The sequence below is a fragment of the Furipterus horrens genome, unplaced genomic scaffold (assembly GCF_987537825.1).
Source record: "Furipterus horrens unplaced genomic scaffold, mFurHor1.1.pri manual_scaffold_19, whole genome shotgun sequence".
In the NCBI taxonomy this organism is placed as follows: Eukaryota; Metazoa; Chordata; class Mammalia; order Chiroptera; family Furipteridae; genus Furipterus; species Furipterus horrens.
Genome location: NW_028327189.1, coordinates 3571097 through 3594126, shown reverse-complemented (window position 1 = coordinate 3594126; position 23030 = coordinate 3571097). Strand labels below are relative to the sequence as shown.

The following is a 23030-nucleotide window of genomic DNA, read 5'->3' as shown; positions in this document are numbered from 1 at the left end:
ATTTCTGGAACCAAAACCGACAACAAGTAGTATCCGCAATCTTGAGAAAAAGACAAAGCGAAAGATATAACTATCCCAGATATCAAACTAAACTAGAACGGCATTATAATCATACAGCATGGTACTGGCATAAGAACAGACATACAGATCCAATGGAACAGAAGAGAGAACCCAGAAACAAACCCACGCCTTAATGGTCAATTAGTATACATTAAAGAAGACAAGAGCATACAAAGGAATAAAGAGTATCTTCAATAAATGGTGGTGGGACAACTGAGCTGGTACATGCAAAAGAATGAAATCAGTCCACCAACTTATTCCACACATAAGAATAAACTCAAAATGAATAAAAGACTTAAATGTTAAGTCACAAAAACATAAAAATCCTAGAAGAAAACAGGCAGTCAAATTTCAGATATCTTGTGTAGCAAGGTTTTTGCTGATATATCACCTTGGACAAGAGAAACAAAGGAAAAATAAAGAAACAGGGGCCAGTAGCCACCTGGGTTACTGTTGAGGTATCACAGTTCTGTGTTCAAGTAACCCTTATTTTACTTTACTCATTCACCTTTCTACATCTCATCAAGCATGCATTTTATCATCTAACATAATCCCAAGAAGAACTAAGTTTCAGATATACACTGAGACATATTTCCTGAAGATAAGTGGAGAATACTGCATTAAATAGAACGCAGTGGTTTTGCCTCAATTTTTTTTCTATTAGAAGGAGATTCTACAACTGAGCAGGAGATAGTCAGGAGGGAGGAAACTCCAGAAGGGCCCCAGGGCAAAGACATAGGACATCTATACTGGACAGAGACCCTGTTCTAAGACCAGTTTCCCCCACTTTCTGCAAAAGCACTGAATCATGGTGAAGCATGACTTCACCTGTGCAGAAGGCACTACATGACCTCTGCTTCATTATAATAGTGTTACAATAAATTAGCATTGTGGAACCCCTTTCCCAGTGGCCAATCAAGGTAAATCATGGGAGACCTCATGTGCAGTGGCTTATAAGTAATATAATTACTTGTACATGTGCAATAAAAGCCTGCCAAAATTAGCCAGGAAATATCTGCTGTATAAAAATAGAATCCCTCCAGTCCGAGGTCAATGTCTGCTCAGAGTTGTTCTGCTCCTATGTTCTGTGGAATGTACTATCACTTAATAAATCTGCTCTCTTTCTGCCCTAAACTGTGTGTGTTCAGTTCAATTCTTTGTCCATAATCACCAAGTACCTGGTTACCGGTGCCCAGCTACAAGTTTTTGGCAAGTCACTGCCAAGAGAAGACATTGGAGTGATAAGCCCCCTTTACTGCCCTGGGACCTAGGGAAATCCTCTTTCCATTGCCATTTATTCAATTTTGGAGAGTCTGATGTTCCCTGACAGAAGGTCAGCCACTAAATTGTGGGCACGGTTTGAACACTTAAAAGCCACAAGGGTGCCCGCAGCTTGAAGTAACCCGTGATAGGATAACATGGGTGTGTAACAGGGTTAGCCTTAGCCCATGTCAGGTGCAGAAAATGTCAGTACACCTGTCAGGCACACTGTGAAAACCACAAGACAATGCCCCAACCTGTGGCACTTCCTCATAGGCATAGTTTGACCTTCCATATGGGATATCAGTCACCATCTCACCTGAGCTATGAATTCTTTATGTAGTCTCCTTTTCAGACCCAGATAGTCTTTTATGCTTGTCCTCTCTGGCTGACTTTTGGCCATTATACGTGTACCTGCACCCCTCTTGCCTTTTGTGTAGGAAGGGTGCCTGCTGTATTTTTACAGAGTATCTATTTCAGGGTCACTAACCGTCCCATTGCTAAGTATAGCTGCAGGAATGAGCCACTCATGTCTTTGATGTATAAATATTGTCACTACAGACAGTAACACTGGCCAGAGCCACTTAATAGGCACCTGCTGGTCATTTGTTACCAGAAATGGCACTTGGAGCCACTGTTACCCAGTTAGTTAAATCTGAAATCCTAAAGCGGTCTACCTGCCTCTATAGAAGTATTTTAACTTCCCCCCTCAGTCTGTGATCCTGCTATGAGATCCACCTCCAATCTGAAGGGGGGACTCTTAGGCATGTCTTGAGACCCCTTCTGGGGAAATTTCAGACTCAGGTACAATTTATTAAAGCTCTATAAAAATTATTAGATAGACGAAATCCCAAGCATCCACTTTGATTTGAAAATGAGCCATTTTATAATAAGGTCTTCTTGATGCCCTGCTTGGTGGTTTACTGTGTCAGAAACTATTTTGCTAGTAAGATAGTTCCTTTGCCCCAGACCTGAAGGCTCACAGAAAGAGGAGGGTCTCTATAGGTGGAGAATACAGGAATGGAAACTTATTTAAGCTACTTGGGTAGAGCAGTGGGTCTGGAGTGTTCAGGATTACAGGCAATTGCTCAATGATGCTGGAGTGGTTCCCTCCCTATATTTCTTTGCAGCCTGGCCACTCACCAGGACCATGAATTATGCAAATTGTGTCCAGGGAACTTGGAACATCTAAACTGAGCACAGGAAAAGAAACAAAAATAGACTGTAGTGATCCTCTCAAGTCTTTTAGATTTATTCTGTTGGCTGACAATCACTAGGATTTCTTTCACCAAAGACATCTGGTAGGTCAGTGGGATCTCAGGTGATGTCCTGTGGCCCACTAGGGAGGCTCCTGAGGCAAGAACAGAGTGTTTTTCCTTCTCTTTAGGATCACCACAGTCGAGATGGGAACCACCTTCCATACCTTGCAAATCACCACTGGGTTGCATTCGTAGCAACTGGGATAAATTTGACCCCCAAAATTTAAAGATTAGTTTTCTTTTGTTAACACTGCCTGCCCTGATATAAATTAGGGGATGGAGAGACGTGGCCTGAGAATGGGAGCAAGAGTTATAATATCATACTACACTTAGATCTATTCTGCCAGAGGGAAGGCAAATGATCCATAACTCCCTACATGAAGGTCTTTATGCTCTGTACCAAGATGCCTGGTTTTGCTCTGGCCCCACCCTGACAGAACTTATAGGCCCAATTAGAAGATACCGTCCTTAGTTCCCCATCGATGCTTAAGGGAGATTAAGGGGACCCCAGAGTTCTGCCTCTACCTCAGAGGGATTAACCTCTATACCACCTTATGCTACGGACTACCCAAAGACACCAGCTGAGGGAAAATCTCAGCCCAGTAGGACATACTAGGAGAGGTGCTTCATATCTCCCTACCACTCCTATCCTCCTACCCTGAGGGAGGTAGCAGGCACCAAAGGCACGCTATAAGGGTACAAGTGCCCTTCTCTGTAACTGACTTACAACAATGTAAGGACAAGCTAGGGAGTTTTTCGGAGGACGCTTCATGTGTCACTAGTAATTTCCAGACTCTTACTTTAGCCTTTAGTATGCCATGGAGGGATTTGTAGATAATTCTGACCACCTGCTGTTCCCCAGATGAGAAAAATCGTATCAGGAAGAAGGCTCATAAATATGCAGAACAGCTGCATACCCAGAATCCTGGCATTGACCAGCCTGCCACCCAAGCTGTCCCAGACCACGCATCCCAACTGGGAATACAATACTCAGGTGGGAATCCAGAGTAGGGATGCAATAATATAGATGGCCTTCTGGGGGGAAAGAGAAATTGTATCAAGAAACCTGTAAATTATGAAAAGATGAGGGAAATTGCCCAGGGCAAGGAAGAGAACCCAACTCTCTTGAGAAAGAGACTAGTAGAAGCCTTCTGAAAATATATGAACATGGATCCATCCTCCCTGGAGAGTCAAACCTTGATAGGACAACATTTTATAAGCCAGTCTATCCCTGATATTCACAGAAAGCCACAGAAATTATAAATGGGCCCACAGCCCCTCCCCCTTCCCCCCAGACCAGCTTATGAATACAACCTTTTTAGTCCTTAACCATAGGGAAGAAAACATGGAAAGAAGAAAAAGGAGAAGCAAGCTGGCCTTTAGTACTGCTTTTGGTGGAAACCAGCCCCACCAGGTGAGCTCAGGGAGGCCTCAAAAGAATCAGGGGCAAAAGGATCAGACCTATTATAAGTGCAAGCATCCCAGACACTGGGTAAAGAATGGTACGTGACGGCGTCCGGGACCCTGTTCTCTATGCAAGAATATCATTTCCAACCCCTGGCAATGGCAGGTAGACTGCCCCCATTCCCAGAGTGGAAAGGGGTCATCATCCAAGGCCATGTACTTTTTTTTTTTTCAATATGCTTTATTGATTATACTGCTACAGTTGTCCCAATTCCTTTTCACTTTGTTCCCCTCCACCCAGTGGCTCCCTTTCCTCCAGTCACCCTCTGAAGTCCCCTTAGTCCATGCCCATTGGTTGGGCATATAGTTCTTCTCGACCTCTTCCTGTCTACTCCATTCCCTCCTACTATGCTTCTTAATTCCTGTACCATCTCCCTCCCTTTCCCCCCTTCCCCCTCCCAGCTGACCTCCCCCCATAATGTTCCCCACACCTATAATTCTTTTCCCACTCTCGTTGCCTACTTAGTCTGCCTTTGTTTCAATTCCCTAGCTTCTGTTGGTTGTTGTCATACAGTTTTCATTTTAATGTTCATAGTTTTGATCCTCCTTCTCCTAAATAAGCTCCTTTAACATTTCATATAACAGTGGTTTGGATGTGATGAGCTACTTCAGTTTTACTTTGTCCTGGAAGCACTTTCTCTGCCCTTCTATTCTGAATGACAGCTTTGCTGGACAGAGTAATCGTGGCTGTAGGTTTTTGGTTTTCATTACTTTGAATATTTCTTGCCAGTAGAGTTTCTTTGAGAAATCAGCTGACAGTGTTATTGGGACCCCTTTGTATGTAATTCTGTTCTTCTCTCTTGCTGCTTTTAAGATTCTCTTTATCTTTAATTTTTGACATTTTGATTATAATGTGTCTTGGTGTGGTTCTCCCTGGACCTGTAAGTGTATTTCCTTCCCCAAGTTAGGGAAGTTCTGCTTCATTATTTTTTCACATAATTTTTCAATTCCTAGTTCTTCTACTTCACCTTCTGGCAACCCTATAATTCAAATGTTCGTTTGCTTATTGCTGTCCCATAAGTTTCTGAGCCTCTCCTCATTTTCCTCATTTTTTTTCCTCTTTCTGCACTGGTTGACTGTTTGTTCCTTTCCTATGTTCCGATTTGTTGATTTGATCCCTGGTTTTCTTTCCCTCACCATTTGGTTTGTATGTATTTTCATTCACTTCAGCAGGACTAGCCTTCATTCCTTCCCCGTCTTAAGATCTGCTCTTAGGTCTGTAAGCATTTTTATAACCAAAACTCTGAACTGTGCCTCAGAAAGATTTCCTATCTGCTGCTTCATTAGATTAGATATTTGCTGTCTGGTCAGCTGTGTCATCAGGATCTCTATCATGATCTGTGCCATCCTTACGGTTTTGTGTTTACCTTTGCTCTCTGGGCGGGGCTGTCACAACCTCCTATGCTATAGGAGGTGGAGCCCCGTGCACTCGTCACTACTGGGCGACCCTTCTCACCATGCTGTGGTGTTTTCTGTGGGGGTGTGGGTTTAAGATGGATTCCTGCTGTTCAGTCTCCACCAAGAAACCGGGAGTCTCCTCCTCCATCCCCACCCCTTCTGGACCTCACAGTCCAAGGCAGTGGGGGTTCAAATCAATGATTTGGAACATAAGAAAAAAAAACAGTCAATCAGTGCAAAATGAGGAAGCAAAATTTGAAAAAAATGAAAAAAACTTCCCAAATTTTGTGAAGGAGATGGACATACAGGTCCAGGAGGCACAGAGGGTCCCGGGCAAGGTGGACCCAGAGGGGTCCACACCAGGACGCATCATGATTGAGATTATAAAGGTGAAAGATAAAGACAGAGTCCTGAGGGTAGCAAGAGAGTGGCAGAGCATTGCCTACAAAACGGTGCCTATAGGACTATTAGTTGATTTCTCAGGGGACATTTTGCAGGCAGGAAGGGACTGGCAAGCAGTATTCAATGCGATGAAAGGCAACCTGCAACGAGGATTACTCTATCCAGCAAGGCTATCATTTGGAAAGGAAAGGCAGATGAAATGCTTCCCAGACAAGGTAAAGCTAAAGGAGCTCATCATCACCAAGCTATTATTAAATGAAATGGCAAAGGGACTTAAGAAAAAGAAGATCAAAACTATGAACACTAAAATGACAACAAACTCACAACTATCAACAACTAAATCTAAAAAATAAAAACCAAATCCAACTAAGCAAACCAGAATAGGAACAGAATCATAGGTATGGGGATCATTTGGAGGGTTATTAGATGGGAGGGGGGAGGGGGAGAAATGGGGAAATGGTGCAGGGATTAAGAAACATAATCGGTTGTTTCAAAATAGACAGGGGGAAGTTAAGAATAATATAGGAAAGGGTGAAGCCAAAGAACTTACACGCACGACCCATGATATGAACTAAGGGGGGTGGGGTTGCTGGAAAGAAGGTGGGTTATGAGCGGAGGGAAGCAAAGGGAAAAGAATTGGAACTACTGTAAGAACATAATCAATAAAATACACTTTAAAAATAAAAAGATTATCCAAAGAATATATATGCATATATGTATAGCCCATAGACAAACACAACATTGTGGTGGAGGCCTAGGGGCAGGTCTAGGTGGCAGGGAACAAAGGTGGGAGAAGTAGGGGACATCTGTAACAGTGTTGATGAAAAGAGAAAATTGAGTCATTTCAAGAGAAAAGTTACAATTAACTCCAAAGAGTACACTAAAATAATCACAGTGATCCAACTGCACTGTGGTATCAAACATTTCTTAAACTGTACTGTGCATACAAAATACAGAGAGATTTTGATAAAATTCAGATTCTGGCTCAGTAGACATAAAATTGGGCTAAAAACTTGCATGGCTCACATGCTACCAAATAGTGGTTTTGTTGCTAATATAATCTTTGAATCACTCCTTGTTGCAAGGGCATAGAATTATCCACAAAAAAATAAGAATGAAAAGATCTGGTGTTGGCTATCATTCTAATATTAAAATATTAATCCTTTCAGATTTATCGTTTCATTGCCCAGAAAGCAGGGAATTAATAAACACTCTCTACTTTTGTTATTTATGTTATATCAAGCCAAGATTATACCATTAAAATGACTTATTTTAAAAAGCTCACAGTTATCCCAGAATTTAAAAAAAAAGAAAGCAACTAATGTATGATCCAGTCTATAAAAATAAATACAAAGAAATGAATTCAGTAAAGTTTCAGGACAAAAGAACAACAAACGATGAAATAAGTCATTCAGAGAAAGACACATATGATTTCATTTATAAGTAGAATCTTTTTTTAAAAAGAAGAAACAAATTGAAAAAGACTCACAGACACATCAGCGTCAAGTGAAGGGATTAAGAAATACAAATCAGTAGTTACAAAACAGTAATGAGGATATAAAGCATATGAAATATAGTCAATAATACTGCAAAAAATATGTATGGTGCTAGGTGGGTACTGAAAAAATCAAAAGGAACACTATATTAATTATATGATGGTCTATCCACTAAACTGTACACCTGAAACAAATTCAAAATAAAACTGAAAGAAAAGGTAACTCATATACAAAAATCAGTTGTGCTTCTATACTCTAGCAATCAACTATCTAAACAGGGAATCAAGGAAACAACAGCATTTACAATAGCTTCAAAACAAAATACTCAGTTTTCAACCAAGGAGCTGGTTAAAAAATGTGAAGTACTAATGAGTGACACTGAAGGCATAAAGATATCCAGTGTTCTTGAACTGGATTAATACTTGTTTAAGTGCCCTACTGCATACCCAAAGCAATCTACAGATTTAATGTAATTCCATAAAATTGCAATGGCATTTTTCACAGAAATAGAAAACCCCTAATTTTCTTTTTTTTTAATAATTAAAGAGGAAAGATGTTTATTAATTTTTTCTATTATTATTTTTTTAATGTGTTTTATTGATTGTAATGTTACATTTGTCCCAATTTCCCTTCCCTCTGCTCCCCTCCACCCGGTGGCCCCCCCTCCCTCCAGTTGTCCCCCCCTTTTAGACCATGTCCATTAGTTGTGCATATAGTTCTTCTCAGCCTCTTCCTGTCTATTCCATTCCCTCCTACCATGCTCCTTAATTCCTATATCATCTCCCTCCCTCTCCCCTTTCCCCCTACCTGTTGACCTCCCCCCAATATGCTCCCCATACCTATAGTTCTTTTTCCACTCTCGTTGCCTGTTTAGTTTGCCTTTGCTTCAATTCCCTAGCTTCTGTTGTTGTTTCTTGTGATGCAGTTTTCATTTTAGATTTCATAGTTTTGATCCTCCTTTTTCTAAACCAGTCCCTTTAACATCTCATATAACAGTGGTTTGGATCTGTTGAACTCTTTCAGTTTTATTTTGTCCTGGAAACACTTTCTCTGCACTTCTATTCTGAATGACAATTTCGCTGGATAGAGTATTCGTGGTTGTAGGTTTTTGCTTTTCATTACTTTGAATATTTCTTGCCAGGCCCTTCTTGCCTGCAGGGTCTCCCTTGAGAAGTCAGCTGATAGTCTAATTGGGACCCCTTTGTACATGATTCTTTTATTCTCTCTTGCTGCTTTTAAGATTCTCTCTTTATCTTTAACTTTCGACATTTTGATTATAATGTGTCTTTGTGTGGTTCTCCCTGGGTCCAGTTGTTTTGGAACTCTCTGTGCTTCCTGGACCTGTGAGTCTATTTCTTTCCCCAAGTTCGGGAAGTTCTGCTTTATTATATTTTCACTTAAATTTTTTAATTTCTAGTTCTTCTTCGCCCTCTGGCAATCCGATCACCCATATGTTGGATCTCTTATGGCTGTCCCAGAGGTTTCTGATCCTCTCATCATTTTCCTTGCTTCCCATTTCCTCTCTGCACTGGTTGACTGTTCGTTCCTTCTCTGTGTTCTGGTTTGTTGAAATGAACTCTGGATTTTATTTCCTCACCATCTGTCTTGTATGTGGTTTTGTTCCTTTCGTTATGAGCGTTTTTCGATTCTTTCTCATCTTTCTCCAGATCTTTTGTTAATTCTGTAAGCCACCTGGTAACAATTGCCCTGAACTGAGCCTCTGACAGGTTTCTTATTTGTTCATCTGTCAGATTCTTCATCTGTTGCCTGGTGAGCTGCGCCACCGGGATTTCTATAGTTGTCTGCCTCATTTTGACAGATGCGTTTTGTTTTCTTGGGCCGGCTATAAGGGGGCAGTGCCTGTGTACTCGTCACGACCCAGCGACCCCCTAATATTTAAAAGAAAAATAATAATAAATAATAAACATACAAAAAAGAAGCACAAAGACCCCAAACAGCTAAAGCCATCTTGAGAAAGAAGAAAGCTGGAGACATCACATTTAATGTCAAACTCACGACAAAACTACTATAATCAACACAATATAACACTGGCATTAAAACAGACTCACAGACTATTGAAACAAAATGAAGGAACTACAAATAAGTCTTCCCATATATGGTCAACAAGTAACAGACAAGGGAACCAAGAATAATCAATTGGGAAAGAATATTCTCTTTAAAAATGGTGTTGAAGAAATTATAAACACACAGAGAAAAATGAAATTGAACCCTTATATTACACAAAGAAATTAACTGGAAATTGATCAGACTTAAAACACAAGAACTGAAACCATAAAACGACTGAAAGAAAATATAGGGAGAAAGTTCCTTGACCTTGTATGTGGCCAGTATTTTTTGGATAAGAAACAAAAGCAAAAATCATGTGTACCAGTATCAAACTAAAAAGTTTCTGCATAGCAAAGTAAACAAACAAACAAAAATGAAAAGAGAATGTATAAAATGGGAGAAATTATTTTCATACCATGTATTGGATACTGAGCTAATATCCAAAAATACATAAGGAACTCACAGGAGAATAGCAAAAAGGCAAACAATTCAATTAAAAAGTGGACAGAAGTCCTAACACACACGTAAGTCCAAAGATATCTAAATGGCCAACAGTTACATGAAAAAACGCTCAACTTCACTTACCATCAGGGAAAGGTAAATCAAACCACCATAAGATATCACTTCACACAGTTGTTAGGAAGACTGTTATCAAAAAGACACGTGAGAACAAATACTGGCAATATACTGGGATATAAAATGCCAAAGCCACTATCAAAGATGGCAGAAAGATTCCTCAAAAGATTAAAAATTTAACTCCTCTATGATTCGGCAATTCCACTTCTGGGCATATACTCAAAGGAAATGAAAAACAGAATATCAAAAAAATACTTGCACTCCATGTTCCTCCTAGCCAAGACATGGGAACATAAGTGTCTACTGATGAGTGGATAAAGATGTCTCTTGAACATGGAGACATGAACACCCATGCACATTTATATTTTTCAGCCATGAGAAAAAAAAGTCCTGACATTTGTGACAATATACTTGAATCTGGAAGGCATTATGCTCAGTCAAATAAGGCAGAAAGACATGTGAAATCTAAAAAAGTCAAGGCCATAAAAACGGGCTGCGTAAAGAGGGAAATGAGATGTTACATACAGGTACAAACTTCTACTTATAAGATGAATAAGTTCTGGAAATCTAAGGTACAGCATGGTGGGTATAGTTATACATGAGAATAAATATTAAATGTTCTCAGCACACACACACACAAAGAGAGTGAGAATGAGAATGAAGGTGTTAACTACTGCTATGGTGGAAATCATTTTGCAATATATAAGTGGGGTGGAGGGAAGATGGCAGCGGAGTAGGGTAGTGTTCTCTGCTCACTCCTGTTACGGAGAGACTCCAGGAATGAATGCAGAGAGGATGGCTGAGTGAGTGTGGATCTCCGCTAGCACGAACAGGGAGGAGAGCGTGGGAGCAGCGTGGAGGGGGGTGGAGGGGTTTACCACACACTGCAAGCCGACTCATCCCGGGACCCGCTGCGTCTGCGGTACCACACCTGAGAGCTCACTAGCCTGGAGCTCCTTGGAGGCTCCCCCTGCTCGGGGCACACCGATAAGTGAATTCTTGCAGGGAGTTAAGGAGAGGATTTGGCTGAAAAAGCCAGGGGAGTGACCGAACAGTGAACAACCAGGACTGGGAGAAACTGTGTGACCTGAGTCTAGAGGGAAACCTCCTCAGCTGCAAACTCCGACCGAAAGCTTGGCACTCCGGGCACGCGCAGCACTTGCGCTAGGGCCCTACAGAACAAAGGGACAGTTTTGGGACAAGGAGACGGGCCTGCGCGGAAAAGCCGCTGCAGAACTCTGGACCAGGGGAGAGCTCCTGAGCAGGGGAGCACTGCATGCCCCCAGCACTTTGAGCAATTGAGCTAGAATCCCACAGAACAAAGGGTCAGGTTTAGGGCAAGGAGAGGTAGAGCGCGCAGGGCGCATAAGCAGGGAAGTGAGCAGAGGCTGTGGCTTGGGAGTGGAGACGGTTTTAGGGCGGGGAGAAGGGCCCACAGGGAAAGGCAGCTGTGGAGCTCCAGACTAGGGGAGAGGCCCTGGGCAGGAAAGGGCCACTGGGCCCGGCACTTTGACCTACTGTGCCAGAGTCCTGCAGAACAAAAGGACGATCTTGAGACAGGGAGAGAGGTAGGGTGCACAGGCATATAGACAGGGAAGAGAGCAGAAGCTGTAGCCTGGGAATAGAGACACGACTGGAGGCAGGGCGGGGATTGCAGGCAGGCACAGGCTGCACCAAGAGTGGGAAGGAGTAGCTGGACAAGCCTGAGGAGGGCTGAGGCTGCCTCAGGAGGGGACAACTAAACGCAGCTCACAGCAGAGCGGCGGTAGGCCCATGAATAAAAGACTAGCAACCCCAGAATCAAGCAGGACCTTCCCACAGCCAGCCAACCAACCAGAAAAGATGTGAAACCCATGGAATTTTGAATAGGGGCGGACTCAGAAAGGAAGGAAGGAAAAACAAAAAACAAACAAACCAAAAATACCCAGAGACTGGGCCTAAAAGTAGAATTGAGTTAAAATCCTCTCATTCTCTTATTTCTCACTCTCTCTCTAACTGCCCCTCCCGTCCTTTCTTATTCTCTCTCCTTTTCTCCCCTCCTCTTCCCTCCCTTCTCTCCCCTTAACATGTCTCCCCTTCACCCTATTCTTTGTTAATTTTTTAAATTTAAGTTCTCTCCCTTTCCTTCCTATTCCCTTCTTCTAATCCCCTTCCCTCCCCCTTATCCTCATCCTCCCTCCGTTTCCTCTCTCTCTCTCTCTCTCTCTCTCCTTCTTCCGTGCTAAGTACTTTCAATTTTATTAAATTTCTTCCTTTATTTTGTCTACCTTCCCTCTCCACTCATTTTTTTCTTCCCTTACCCTTATTTTCCTTCTCTCCCTATATATATTCTCTCTTTCTTTCTTTCTCCCTCGTCCACTTTATTTTCTAATCTTTTAATTTTTAAATTTTAATTTTAATCTATTCCCCTTCCTCTTCTCCCTCCCCTTCTTATTCCTTTTCTGTTTCCTCCCCAGCCCTTCTCTCCTTTCTCTCTCTCTTGTACTTCTCTCCTTCATCCTATCCTTTGCCAACTCTTCAATTTCAATTTTTTCCCTCCCTAATCTCTCCTCCTCCTTTCTATTTCCTTCCCTCCCCCTTATTCTTTCCCTCCCTCACCTTCTTCTTTCTTCCTAAGTACTTCTAATTTTATTAATACTTTTCTTTATTTTGCCTCCCTCTCCCTCTCCCTCTCCATTCAATTACTTTTTTCTTCCATTTCCCATCTCTTATTCCTCTCTCTATATATTCTCTTTCTTTCTATCTCACTATTTTATATCATGTTTTAATCTTTTCATTTTTTAAAAAATTTTAATTCATTACCCTCTTCTCCCTCCCCTTCTTCTTTCTTTCTCTTTCCTACCTTCCTCTTCTCTACTTTCTCTCTTTCTTTCCTCTCTCCCTTCCTGTCTTGCTATTTTCTACTCTATATTTTTATTCTTGAAAAATTCTTTCTCAATCTGTTTCCTACCTTCTAACCCCCTCAGCTCTCCGCTTCAATTTTTGGCTGTCTGTCTGCTTGGATGTCTGTTGTGTCTATCCTCTCTTCCACACTAAACATATAGCATACACCGATTATATAATCCTAATACTATACACTTCCGCTTTCTCACTACACACTGTAACCCTCTCCTCCTTTTCAAACATACAATGGAAATGCTAATTACTGTCTTACATAAACTTGATCCCAATTCCTAATATTATTACTCTATCAACTTCCCTCTCAAAAATTACCCTTCCTTCATTTAAAACAACTCCTATCTGTTTCTCCCATGAAAAAAGAGTCTCAATATCTCCAGGAGTATATTAATATGGGCTCATTTGCAATATATAGTGAGACTGTAGTTGGGGGAAGATATTGGAGGGTGTGGGTTTCTTGCCTGGGTTGTGTGATTACGTTTTAACAGCACCTCCACAAAAGATCTCAAGACAAGGTGGGCAGAGTGACTCTCAATCAACTAACCAGAGGAAAAGACCCACCAAAGAGTAGCTGAAATACAAAGAGACAGATTAAAGAAATAACATCAAGGACAACACAGTCGGAGATCCAAGAGGGCAGAGGAGTAAGTGGAAGCGACACTAACCTCCTCCCAGGACCAGTCTGGATCTACAACGTAATTTTGGAGAAAGCATCTGGAATAACCAAACAAACACTAGCTGGTAAAAAGTCCTTTAGCCACAGAGAGACAGAAAAGGGCGCTACATCACAACGTGACCGATAGGGAGTACAGACACGGAAGGGCTGGCTGGGCTCCAATGGGTGGCAGCTGAAGGGACTGACAAACAGATCAGGAGCCGGGGGTTCCCCCTGAGAAGGGCAGGGTCTAAGCCCGAGCTGGGATTCCCAGTCTATAGCAACAGTGTGGAAAGTAAAATAGTATCCAGCTGTGAAAGGTGAAAAGCCACAGGGTTTCTTGCTAGCCAGAAAGAAACAGCAGGAGAAAAAGAGCTCTTAAGTGGATCACATACGAAAATATTTTGGCCCCCACTTACCCTGGGCTCAATCAGAGGGAAGGCAGAGAGGACTGAAGACACTTGGGGAGCGTTTGGCGCGGTGGCTTTGAAGGGAGATAGGGGAGCAACCGACCATGTCCAGTGCTAACTCATCCCCAGTACTGCAGGCAGACCATTCCCTCCAAGTGGCATCAGCCTGAGGGAAAAGAAAAGCCCTGCCTACAGGAATTAAGCTATAACATCCACGGTCCTTAAGCCTGATGGCTACTCACAAATTGAATAGGTTAACAACTAAAGAAGACAGACAAAGGCAGTAGATCCCTGGAAGTCTCCAACAGGCTGCCTAGGGCCAGACTCATACATGATCTGACGCTACCAGAGGCAGATCCCGGAAATGCAGATTATTCTAAAAAGCACCAATAAACAATAGGAGTCACAAAAATGGGGAGACAGACAAACAACCCCCCATCGAAAGGAAAGATAGAATCCCCAGAGAGCGTGCTAAATGAAATAGAGGAGAGCAAACTCTCAGATATGGAATTCAAAACATGGATTCTGGAGAAGCTGAATGAGCTCAGCAGAAACGACAAAGAATTCCAGGGAAATTACAAGGAACTCCAGAAAAACTACAAGGAACTTACTGAGAATTACACGAGCATGAAAAAGGACATAGAAGCTATCAATCAGAGCCAGGAGGAAATGAAGAATACGATCTCTGAATTGAAGAACACAGTAGAAGGAATTAAAAGCAGGCTAGAGGAAGCAGAAGATCGGATCAGCGAGCTGGAGGACAACGTACACAAAAACTCACAGACAGTGCAACAAAATGAAAAAAGACTGAACAAGACTGAAGAGGCTCTAAGACAGCCGCAGGACAACATGAAACGTAATAATATCCGTACCATAGGAATTCCAGAAGGAGAAAAAGAAGAGCAAGGGACAGAAAACCTCTCTGAAAAACTAATGACAGAAAACTTCCCTCACATGATGAGAGAAAGAGTCACGCAAATCCAGGAGGCACAGAGGGTCCCAATGAAGATGAACCCCAACAGGCCCACCTCAAGACACATCATAATTAAAATGGCAACATTCAAAGACAAAGAGAGAATCCTAAAAGCAGCAAGAGAGAAACAACTAATAACACACAAGGGAGCTCCAATAAGGCTATCATCAGATTTCTCAGCAGAAACACTACAAGCCAGAAAGGAATGGCAAAAAATATTCCAAGCAATGAAAAACAAAGGCCTACAACCTAGAATACTATACACAGCAAAGCTCTCATTCAAAATAGATGGTGAAATAAGAAGATTCCAAGACAAAAGAAGGCTAAAAGAATAGATCTCCACCAAACCAGCAATGTAAGAGAGGCTAAAGGGTCTGCTTTAAGAAGATGAAGAAACAGAGAGAGACAGAGAAGAACACGAGTACAAAGGGGAAAAATGACAATGAATAAGTCGTCGTTGGCAGCCGTCCATCTCGAGAGACGATGGTGTAGCTTCTTAAGAGTCTATCTGTACCGCCGAGAATGGCTGTGCAGTCCGACTCGGGAGTGACACGGTATTTGTCTCCTTCCGTGTTGAATCGACATCTTACGATGACACTGGAGTGCCCTCTCCAGTGAAGCTGAAGCTACAGAGCCTGGGCAGGGTGATATGGAGGGTCTGCTGTTGCCCATGCAGCAGACCCCCCCTCTCTTCGCAGCTGAAGGGTCCAAGGGAAAGACGGAGTCAATACAGCTTGGCTTCAGGTGCGCCGCAGGAGTTGCCGGTGTTGACTACAACATCAAACCGCCTTAGGGACTCCGGCTCCGGATTTTCTGTCGGGGTTTACTCCCTTAGCCTTTCCCCTGAAGAGGTATGCCGCAAGGCAGCGGAGGTTTTTTGGAGTCAGAGTTTTCCTTCTCTGATGTGCCCTGACTGGAAGATCAAACCAGCGACACTTAGCTCGCAGGCCGACGCTCAATCCACTGAGCCAAACCAGCCAGGGCGTACAATGAATAAGTACTTATCAGTAATAACCTTAAATGTAAATGGATTAAACGCTCCAATTAAAAGACAGAGGGTAGCTGAATGGACTAGAAAGAATGACCCACATATATGCTGCCTACCAGAGACCCACCTTAGAACAAAAGATCTGCACAGACTGAAAGTGAAGGAATGGAAAAAGGTATTTCAAGCCAATGGACAAGAAAGAAAGCCAGGGTAGCAATACTTACATTGGACAAAACAGATTTCACAGCAAAGTCCATAAAAAGAGACAAAGAAGGGCATTTCATAATACTTAAGGGAAAAATCCATCAAGAAGATATAACCCTTATAAATATATATGCACCCAACTTAGGAGCACACAAATATATAAGGAAAATTTTGAAAGACTCCAAGAAAGATATAGACAGCAACACACTCATAGTAGGGGCCTTTAACACCCCATTGTCAACAATGGACAGGTCTTCGAAGCAAAGAAACACCAAAAATATTGAGGCACTGAACAACACTCTAGATCAAATGGACTTGGTCGATATATATAGAAGTTTTCATCCCAAAGAAGCAAAATATACATTCTTCTCAAGTGCACATGGGACATTTTCAAAGATAGGCCATATGGTAGGACACAAAACAAGCCTTAACAAATTCAAAAAAACTGAAATTATATCAAGCATCTTCTCAGATCACAATGGCTTAAAATTGGAAATCAACCTCAAGGAAAAAACTCAAAAACATTCAAACTCATGGAGGATGAATAACATGCTATTAAATAATGAATGGGTTAACAATGACATCAAGGAAGAAATCAAAAAGTTCCTGGAAACCAATGATAATGAACACACAACAACCCAAAACCTATGGGATACAGCGAAAGCAGTCTTAAGAGGAAAGTTCATAGCAATACAGGTCTACCTAAAAAAGCTAGAAGAATCTCTAATAAAAAATTTAACCCTACAGCTACAAGAACTAGAGGAAAAACAACAAGCAAAGCCCAGATCAAGTAGAAGGAAGGAAATCACCAAGATCAGAGCACAATTAAATGACAGAGACTAAATTAACAATTCAAAAGATCAACAAAAGTAGGAGCTGGTTCTTTGAAAAGATAAACAAAATTGACAAGCCTTTAGCCAGGCTTATCAAGAAAAAAAGAGAGAGAACCCAAATAAATAAAATCAGAAACGAAAGAGGAGAAATCACAACTGATACAACAGAAATACAAAGAATTATAAGAAATTATTACGAACAACTGTATGGCAAGAAATTTGACAACCTAGAGGAAATGGACAGATTCCTGGAAAACTATAGTCTTCCCAAACTGAATCAAGAAGAGGCAGAAAGTCTGAATAGACCAATAACAGCTAGTGAAATTGAAGCAGTAATTAAAAAATTCCCAGCACACAAAAGCCCTGGACCAGATGGCTTCACAGGTGAATTCTACAAAACATTTAGGAAAGAACTAACTCCTATCCTCCTCAGACTATTCCAAAAGATACAAGAAGAGGGAAGACTCCCAAACTCGTTCTATGAAGCCAGTATAACCCTAATTCCAAAACCAGGTCAAGACACAACGAAGAAAGAAAACTACAGGCAAATATCGCTGTTGAACATAAATGCTAAAACCCTTAACAAAATATTGGCAAACAAGATCCATTAACACATTTGAAAGATCATACACCACGATCAGAGAAGGAAAACTCTGACTCCAAAAAACCTCCGCTGCCTTGCGGCATACCTCTTCAGGGGAAAGGCTAAGGGAGTAAACCCCGACAGAAAATCCGGAGCCGGAGTCCCTAAGGCGGTTTGATGTTGTAGTCAACACCGGCAACTCCTGCGGCGCACCTGAAGCCAAGCTGTATTGACCCTGCCCAGGCTCTGTAGCTTCAGCTTCACTGGAGAGGACACTCCAGCGTCATCGCAAGATGTCGATTCAACACGGGAGGAGACAGATACCGTGTCACTCCCGAGTCGGACTGCACAACCATTCTCGGCGGTGCAGATAGACTCTTAAGAAGCTACACCATCGTCTCTCGAGACGGACGGCTGCCGACGACACCACGATCAAGTGGGATTCATCCAAGGGATGTAAGGATGGTGTAATACTTGCAAATCAATAAACATAATACACCACATAAACAAAATGAAAGACAAAAACTGCATGATCATTATGAATAGATGCAGAAAAAGCATTTGATAAAGTACAACACCCATTTATGATAAAAACACTCAGCAAAATGGACATAGAGGGAGCATACCTCAACATAATAAAGGCCATATATGAGAAACCTGAAGCCAACATCATACTCAATGGGCAAAAACTGAGAGCATTCCCCCTGAGGTCAGGAACAAGACAAGGATGTCTACTCTCTCCACTCCTATTAAACGTAGTCTTGGAAGTCCTAGCCACAGCAATCAGACAAGAAAGAGAAATAAAAGGCATCCAAATTGGAAAAGAGGAAGTAAAACTGTCATTATTTGCAGATGACATGATAGTGTCCATAGAAAAGCCTATAGAGTCCAGAAAAAAACTCCTCAACCTAATAAGTGAATTCGGCAAAATAGCACAGTACAAAGTCGATATTCAGAAATAGAAAGCATTTCTGTACACCAACAAAATACCAGAGATATAAACTGAAAGAAAAATCCCATTTACCATAGCAACAAAAAAAAAAAGTACCTAGAAATAAATTTAACCAAAGAGGTAAAAGACCTCTACTCAGAAAACTACATAACACTGAAGAAAGAAATTAAAGAAGATACAAATAAATGGAAGCATATACCATGCTCATGGATGGGAAGAATCAACATCATTAAAATGTCCATACTACTCAATGCAATCCCTATTAAAATACCAGTCACATTTTTCACAGACCTAGAACAAATACTTCAAAAATTTATATGGAACCTAAAAAGAGCGCAAAAGCCACAGCAATTTTGAGAAAGAACACAGTAGAAGGAATTACAATACCTGATATCAAACTATACTACAAGGCCACGGTAATCAAAACAGTCTGGTATTGGCATAAGAACAGACATATAGATCAGTGGAACAGAATAGAGAGCCCAGAAATAAACCCAAGTCTATATGGTCAACTAATATTTGACAAAGGAGGAAGGAACATCAAATGAAGTGAAAAGAGCCTCTTCAACAAATGGTGTTGGGAGAACTGGACAGGGACATGCAAAAAAATAAAACTAGACCATCAACTTACACTGTACACCAGAAAAAACTCAAAATGGATTAAAGACTTAAATGTAAGCCGTGATACTATAAAAGTCCTAAAGGAAAACATAGGCAGGAAAATTTCAGATATCTCACATAGCAACATTTTCACTGATATATCTCCTAAGGCAAGAGAAATAAAGGAAAGAATTAACAAATGAAACTACATCAAACTAAAAAGTTTCTGCTCAGTTAAAGAAAACATCAGCAAGATGAAAAAGAAACCAACCATATGGAAAAATATATTTGCCAATGAAATTTCAGACAAGGGATTGATCTCCAAAATATATAAAGAATTCATACGACTCAACACCAAGAAGACAGACAACCCAATTAAAAAATGGGCAAAGGACCTGAACAAACACTTGTCCAAAGAAGACATACAGAGGGCCCATAGACATATGAAAGAATGCTCAACATCACTAGCCATCAGAGAGATGCAAATAAAAACCACAATGAGATACCACCTCACACCAGTCAGAATGGCCATTATCAGCAAATCAACAAACAACTTGTGCTGGAGAGGATGCACAGAAATGGGAACCCTGGTGCATTGCTGGTGGGAATGCAGACTGGTGCAGCCACTATGGAAAACAGTTTGGAATTTCCTCAGAAAACTAAAGAGGGAACTGCTTTTTTGAACCAGCAATTCTATTGCTAGGATTATATTCGAACAATCCTGAAACACCAATACAAAAGAACCTATGCATCCCTATGTTCATAGCAGCACTGTTTACAATAGCAAAGTGCTGGAAACAACCTAAATGCCCATCTGTAGATGAGTGGATCAAAAAACTGTGGTACATTTACACAATGGAATACTATGCAGCAGAAAGAAAGAAGAAACTCCTGCCCTTTGCGACAACATGGATGGAACTAGAGAGACTTATGCTTAGTGAAATAAGCCAGGCAACGGAAGAAAAATACCTTATGCTGTCACCTATTACAGGAAACTAATGAACAACACAAACAAATGAGCAAATTGAACCTGAGATATGTAAACAAGGAGTAAACTAACAGTAACAAGAGGGGAGAGGGGAGGGAGAGAAGGGGGTAAGTAGGGGAAGGGTCAAGTGAAAAAAAAAGAAATATATATATATATATATAGGCAATACATCTAAACAGTGAAAAAAAAGTGATACTTTCAAACTCGCAATATGACAAAACATATGGTGATGTGTTCCAATTGACAGAAATCAGTGAATTTGATTCAATGCATATATAATCTGAAGGCTGAGATCACAGAGGGCAACTATCATGTTGTTTTCTAAGTGCTCATCTCAGATTTACAGCATATACTTATATAACACTGTACTAACTACTGAGCCACATGTCTAACCCTTGAATCACATTTTAAGCCTTTAGAAGCAAGGAAGGTTTGACTTTAGCTGTATCTCTTACAGTAGCAGTTTTTTGGACTTGGGTTTTGAGTCCTTTAAGTAAAAAATAAAAATTGATGATGGGATTCCAACATAACAAAATTTTTGTTTTCACAAGTAAAAATACGCATAAAAGCCACTACCATGTACTATCACTCTCATTTCAAAAAAGGTAAAGAAAAATATTAAGCTTCATGGAAACTCCACATAATACCTATGTATCTTCTCATTTCACCATAGAACAGTAAAAATTTGATCCTTCATCACTAATATTTTACAGACTTGCATTTGGAAGTCATAATACTAGAATACCAGGTACAATGTCTAAAATACAACTGGCCTTTAAGTAAATGAAGACAGAATTATCTTTGGTACTTACCCTAAACTTACAAAAAAGTATTAACTGCATCTCATACTTAAAATTAAAATAATAAAAGTACAGTACTGAGCCAACCAGTTGTTCCACTAAATACATGAATTATTAATCAACCATGGAAATTATTATGAATATCATACCCTCAAACAAAACTTGCCCTTAGTAAATTTTAATGAGAGTGATATGAAGGCATAATTGGCAAGAGCTGGTCAGTATGTTTATATTTTACCCTTTAACTATCAATGACTTATTACATACAAGTACACAATACAAATGTTAATGTAATTGTTACCTGATAGTCTCGCAGACCAACCAATATAATATCTGAGGTATTTATCCAAACCTATAAAAGAAAATTTACTGCCTATCATATCCAAAATAAATACAAATAATAACCTGCAGTGGTAAACCATTCCTCCTACAAAAACTATGTACTATTCACCCAGAGTGGAAAAAAAAATGTTAAGAATAGGGAAAATCCACAGTATATACTATAGTATTTTGTATGTGTGTGTGTAGGTGTGAATATATAAGGGAAAATGCCTAGTTACATATAGTTGTAGTATATTAGGAAAGAGTGTATTATGTAGGACCGTGTCTCAGATTTTTAAATTTAGGATATTAAAATACGTAACAATTTTATTTCATCTACTTGAGGAATTTAAAATTGTAAAAGTAATAATCTGTCATGGAAATTACAGACTTTTAATCACAAAATACTGTTATAACATTTAACTAGTCAATAAACATGAAAATTAGCCATCTACATAAACAGATACCCAGTTACCAATCTATATAAACTCAGGTCCTAAAGTTACAATTAATTAGTAAAAGAATTGATTATAACACAAAAAATTTTTTACACCATAAAATCAGAGCTGAAGAAACTCTAATCAACGTGATTAATAAATCTGCCTAACTGTGATGAAGAACTAAATATATCATCTAACATATCCCAATTTAAATTTCCCTAATATGCACAGGTGTTTCCCTCAAAGCAAAATTTAATCAAGGAAAATGCACTACATTCAATTAGTAGTCTCTTTAGTCTCCTTTAATCTGAAAACAATTCTTGGGCTTTTATTCTTTATTTCATGGTATAATATTTTCTTAAGAGTATACTTCTATAAAGAATTGTTTTGTAGACTGTATTTGTCTCCTTGTTTCCTCAATACTATATTCAGCGTAAATATTTCTAGCAGAAGTTCAGATATATGAAGCAGATAATTCTTTGTAAATAGAATTTCCTATTATAAAAGTTCCCAGCAAAGATCTTGTTTTTATATGGTCATGTAGATCATTATTCTTAAGATTGTCTTTGGAAACTCAGAAAATGAATTGCTTGGCCCATATATATCTAAAGCAGAACCATTTTCCTTTAAAAATGTAAAGTAAAACAAATCTCCATACCTACCTTTTTTCTCAGTTTTCCTCGGATATGACATAACCTCTTCATACCATCAAAGCACATTGCTTCTAGTCGTCCATTTCCCAACATTTTGATTACCTGGGCATACTCTGAGCAAATGGATGGGGAAAGGGTATGAGATTATTATCCAGTCCTTCTTAAAATGTTAACAACTAAAGTTAGTACATAGTTGATAACTTCACTTTTACGGCTCAATTTAGATCAGACTACAATTTTTTTTAAAGGTAAGGAATAATGAGCAAAAGGCTTAAGTATTCTACCCTAAATAACCTCTTCCAGGGTGACACATTCTAATTTTATCCAAGAAAACCAGAGAACTCCTCACCAGTAAAACAATTCCTATGGTCTCTTTCAGCTATGCTTATTCACTTCATCCTTTTCTTTTTAAAGAAAATAATTGCATATACAAATCAGTAAGTCACAAGTGGCATTTCCATGACATGCTTTCTGTTATTAGGAATATTTTAATTGTCCCCTTATTTTGAGCAAATCAGTTCACTCTTGTTTTCATGACTGTATGCTCTACCATTATACAACAAAGTGACTCATTCCAAATTGCACACCATAAGTACTAGCCCAAACTTGATTCTCCTTTCTCTGAGAAACTTCAGTGACATAGTAGGTTAATTATTAATACACTTTTGTTTACTTTAGAATACTATGGCAGTTAAAATTCTTTTTAAAAAGGTTCCTGATAAAATGCCAAATGTTTTAATTAAAATATTT

The 23030-nt window shown here is 40.1% G+C and overlaps 1 protein-coding gene across 4 annotated transcripts in view; it reads right to left on the bottom strand.

Annotated features, from left to right (window-relative positions):
• Nucleotides 1–23030, bottom strand: part of LOC149990290 (eukaryotic translation initiation factor 1A, X-chromosomal-like) — a 47120-nt gene that overhangs the window by 13041 nt on the left and 11049 nt on the right. For 3 of the 4 annotated variants that reach the window (XM_090265484.1, XM_090265485.1, XM_090265483.1), the window contains 2 exons: nucleotides 22290–22393; nucleotides 21168–21218 (listed from right to left, as the gene is read on the bottom strand). In XM_090265484.1, the coding sequence (XP_090121610.1) occupies nucleotides 21168–21218; nucleotides 22290–22393 (155 nt within the window). The remainder of the gene's footprint in view (nucleotides 1–21167; nucleotides 21219–22289; nucleotides 22394–23030) is intronic. The other variant, XM_090265488.1, reaches the window with a different exon arrangement.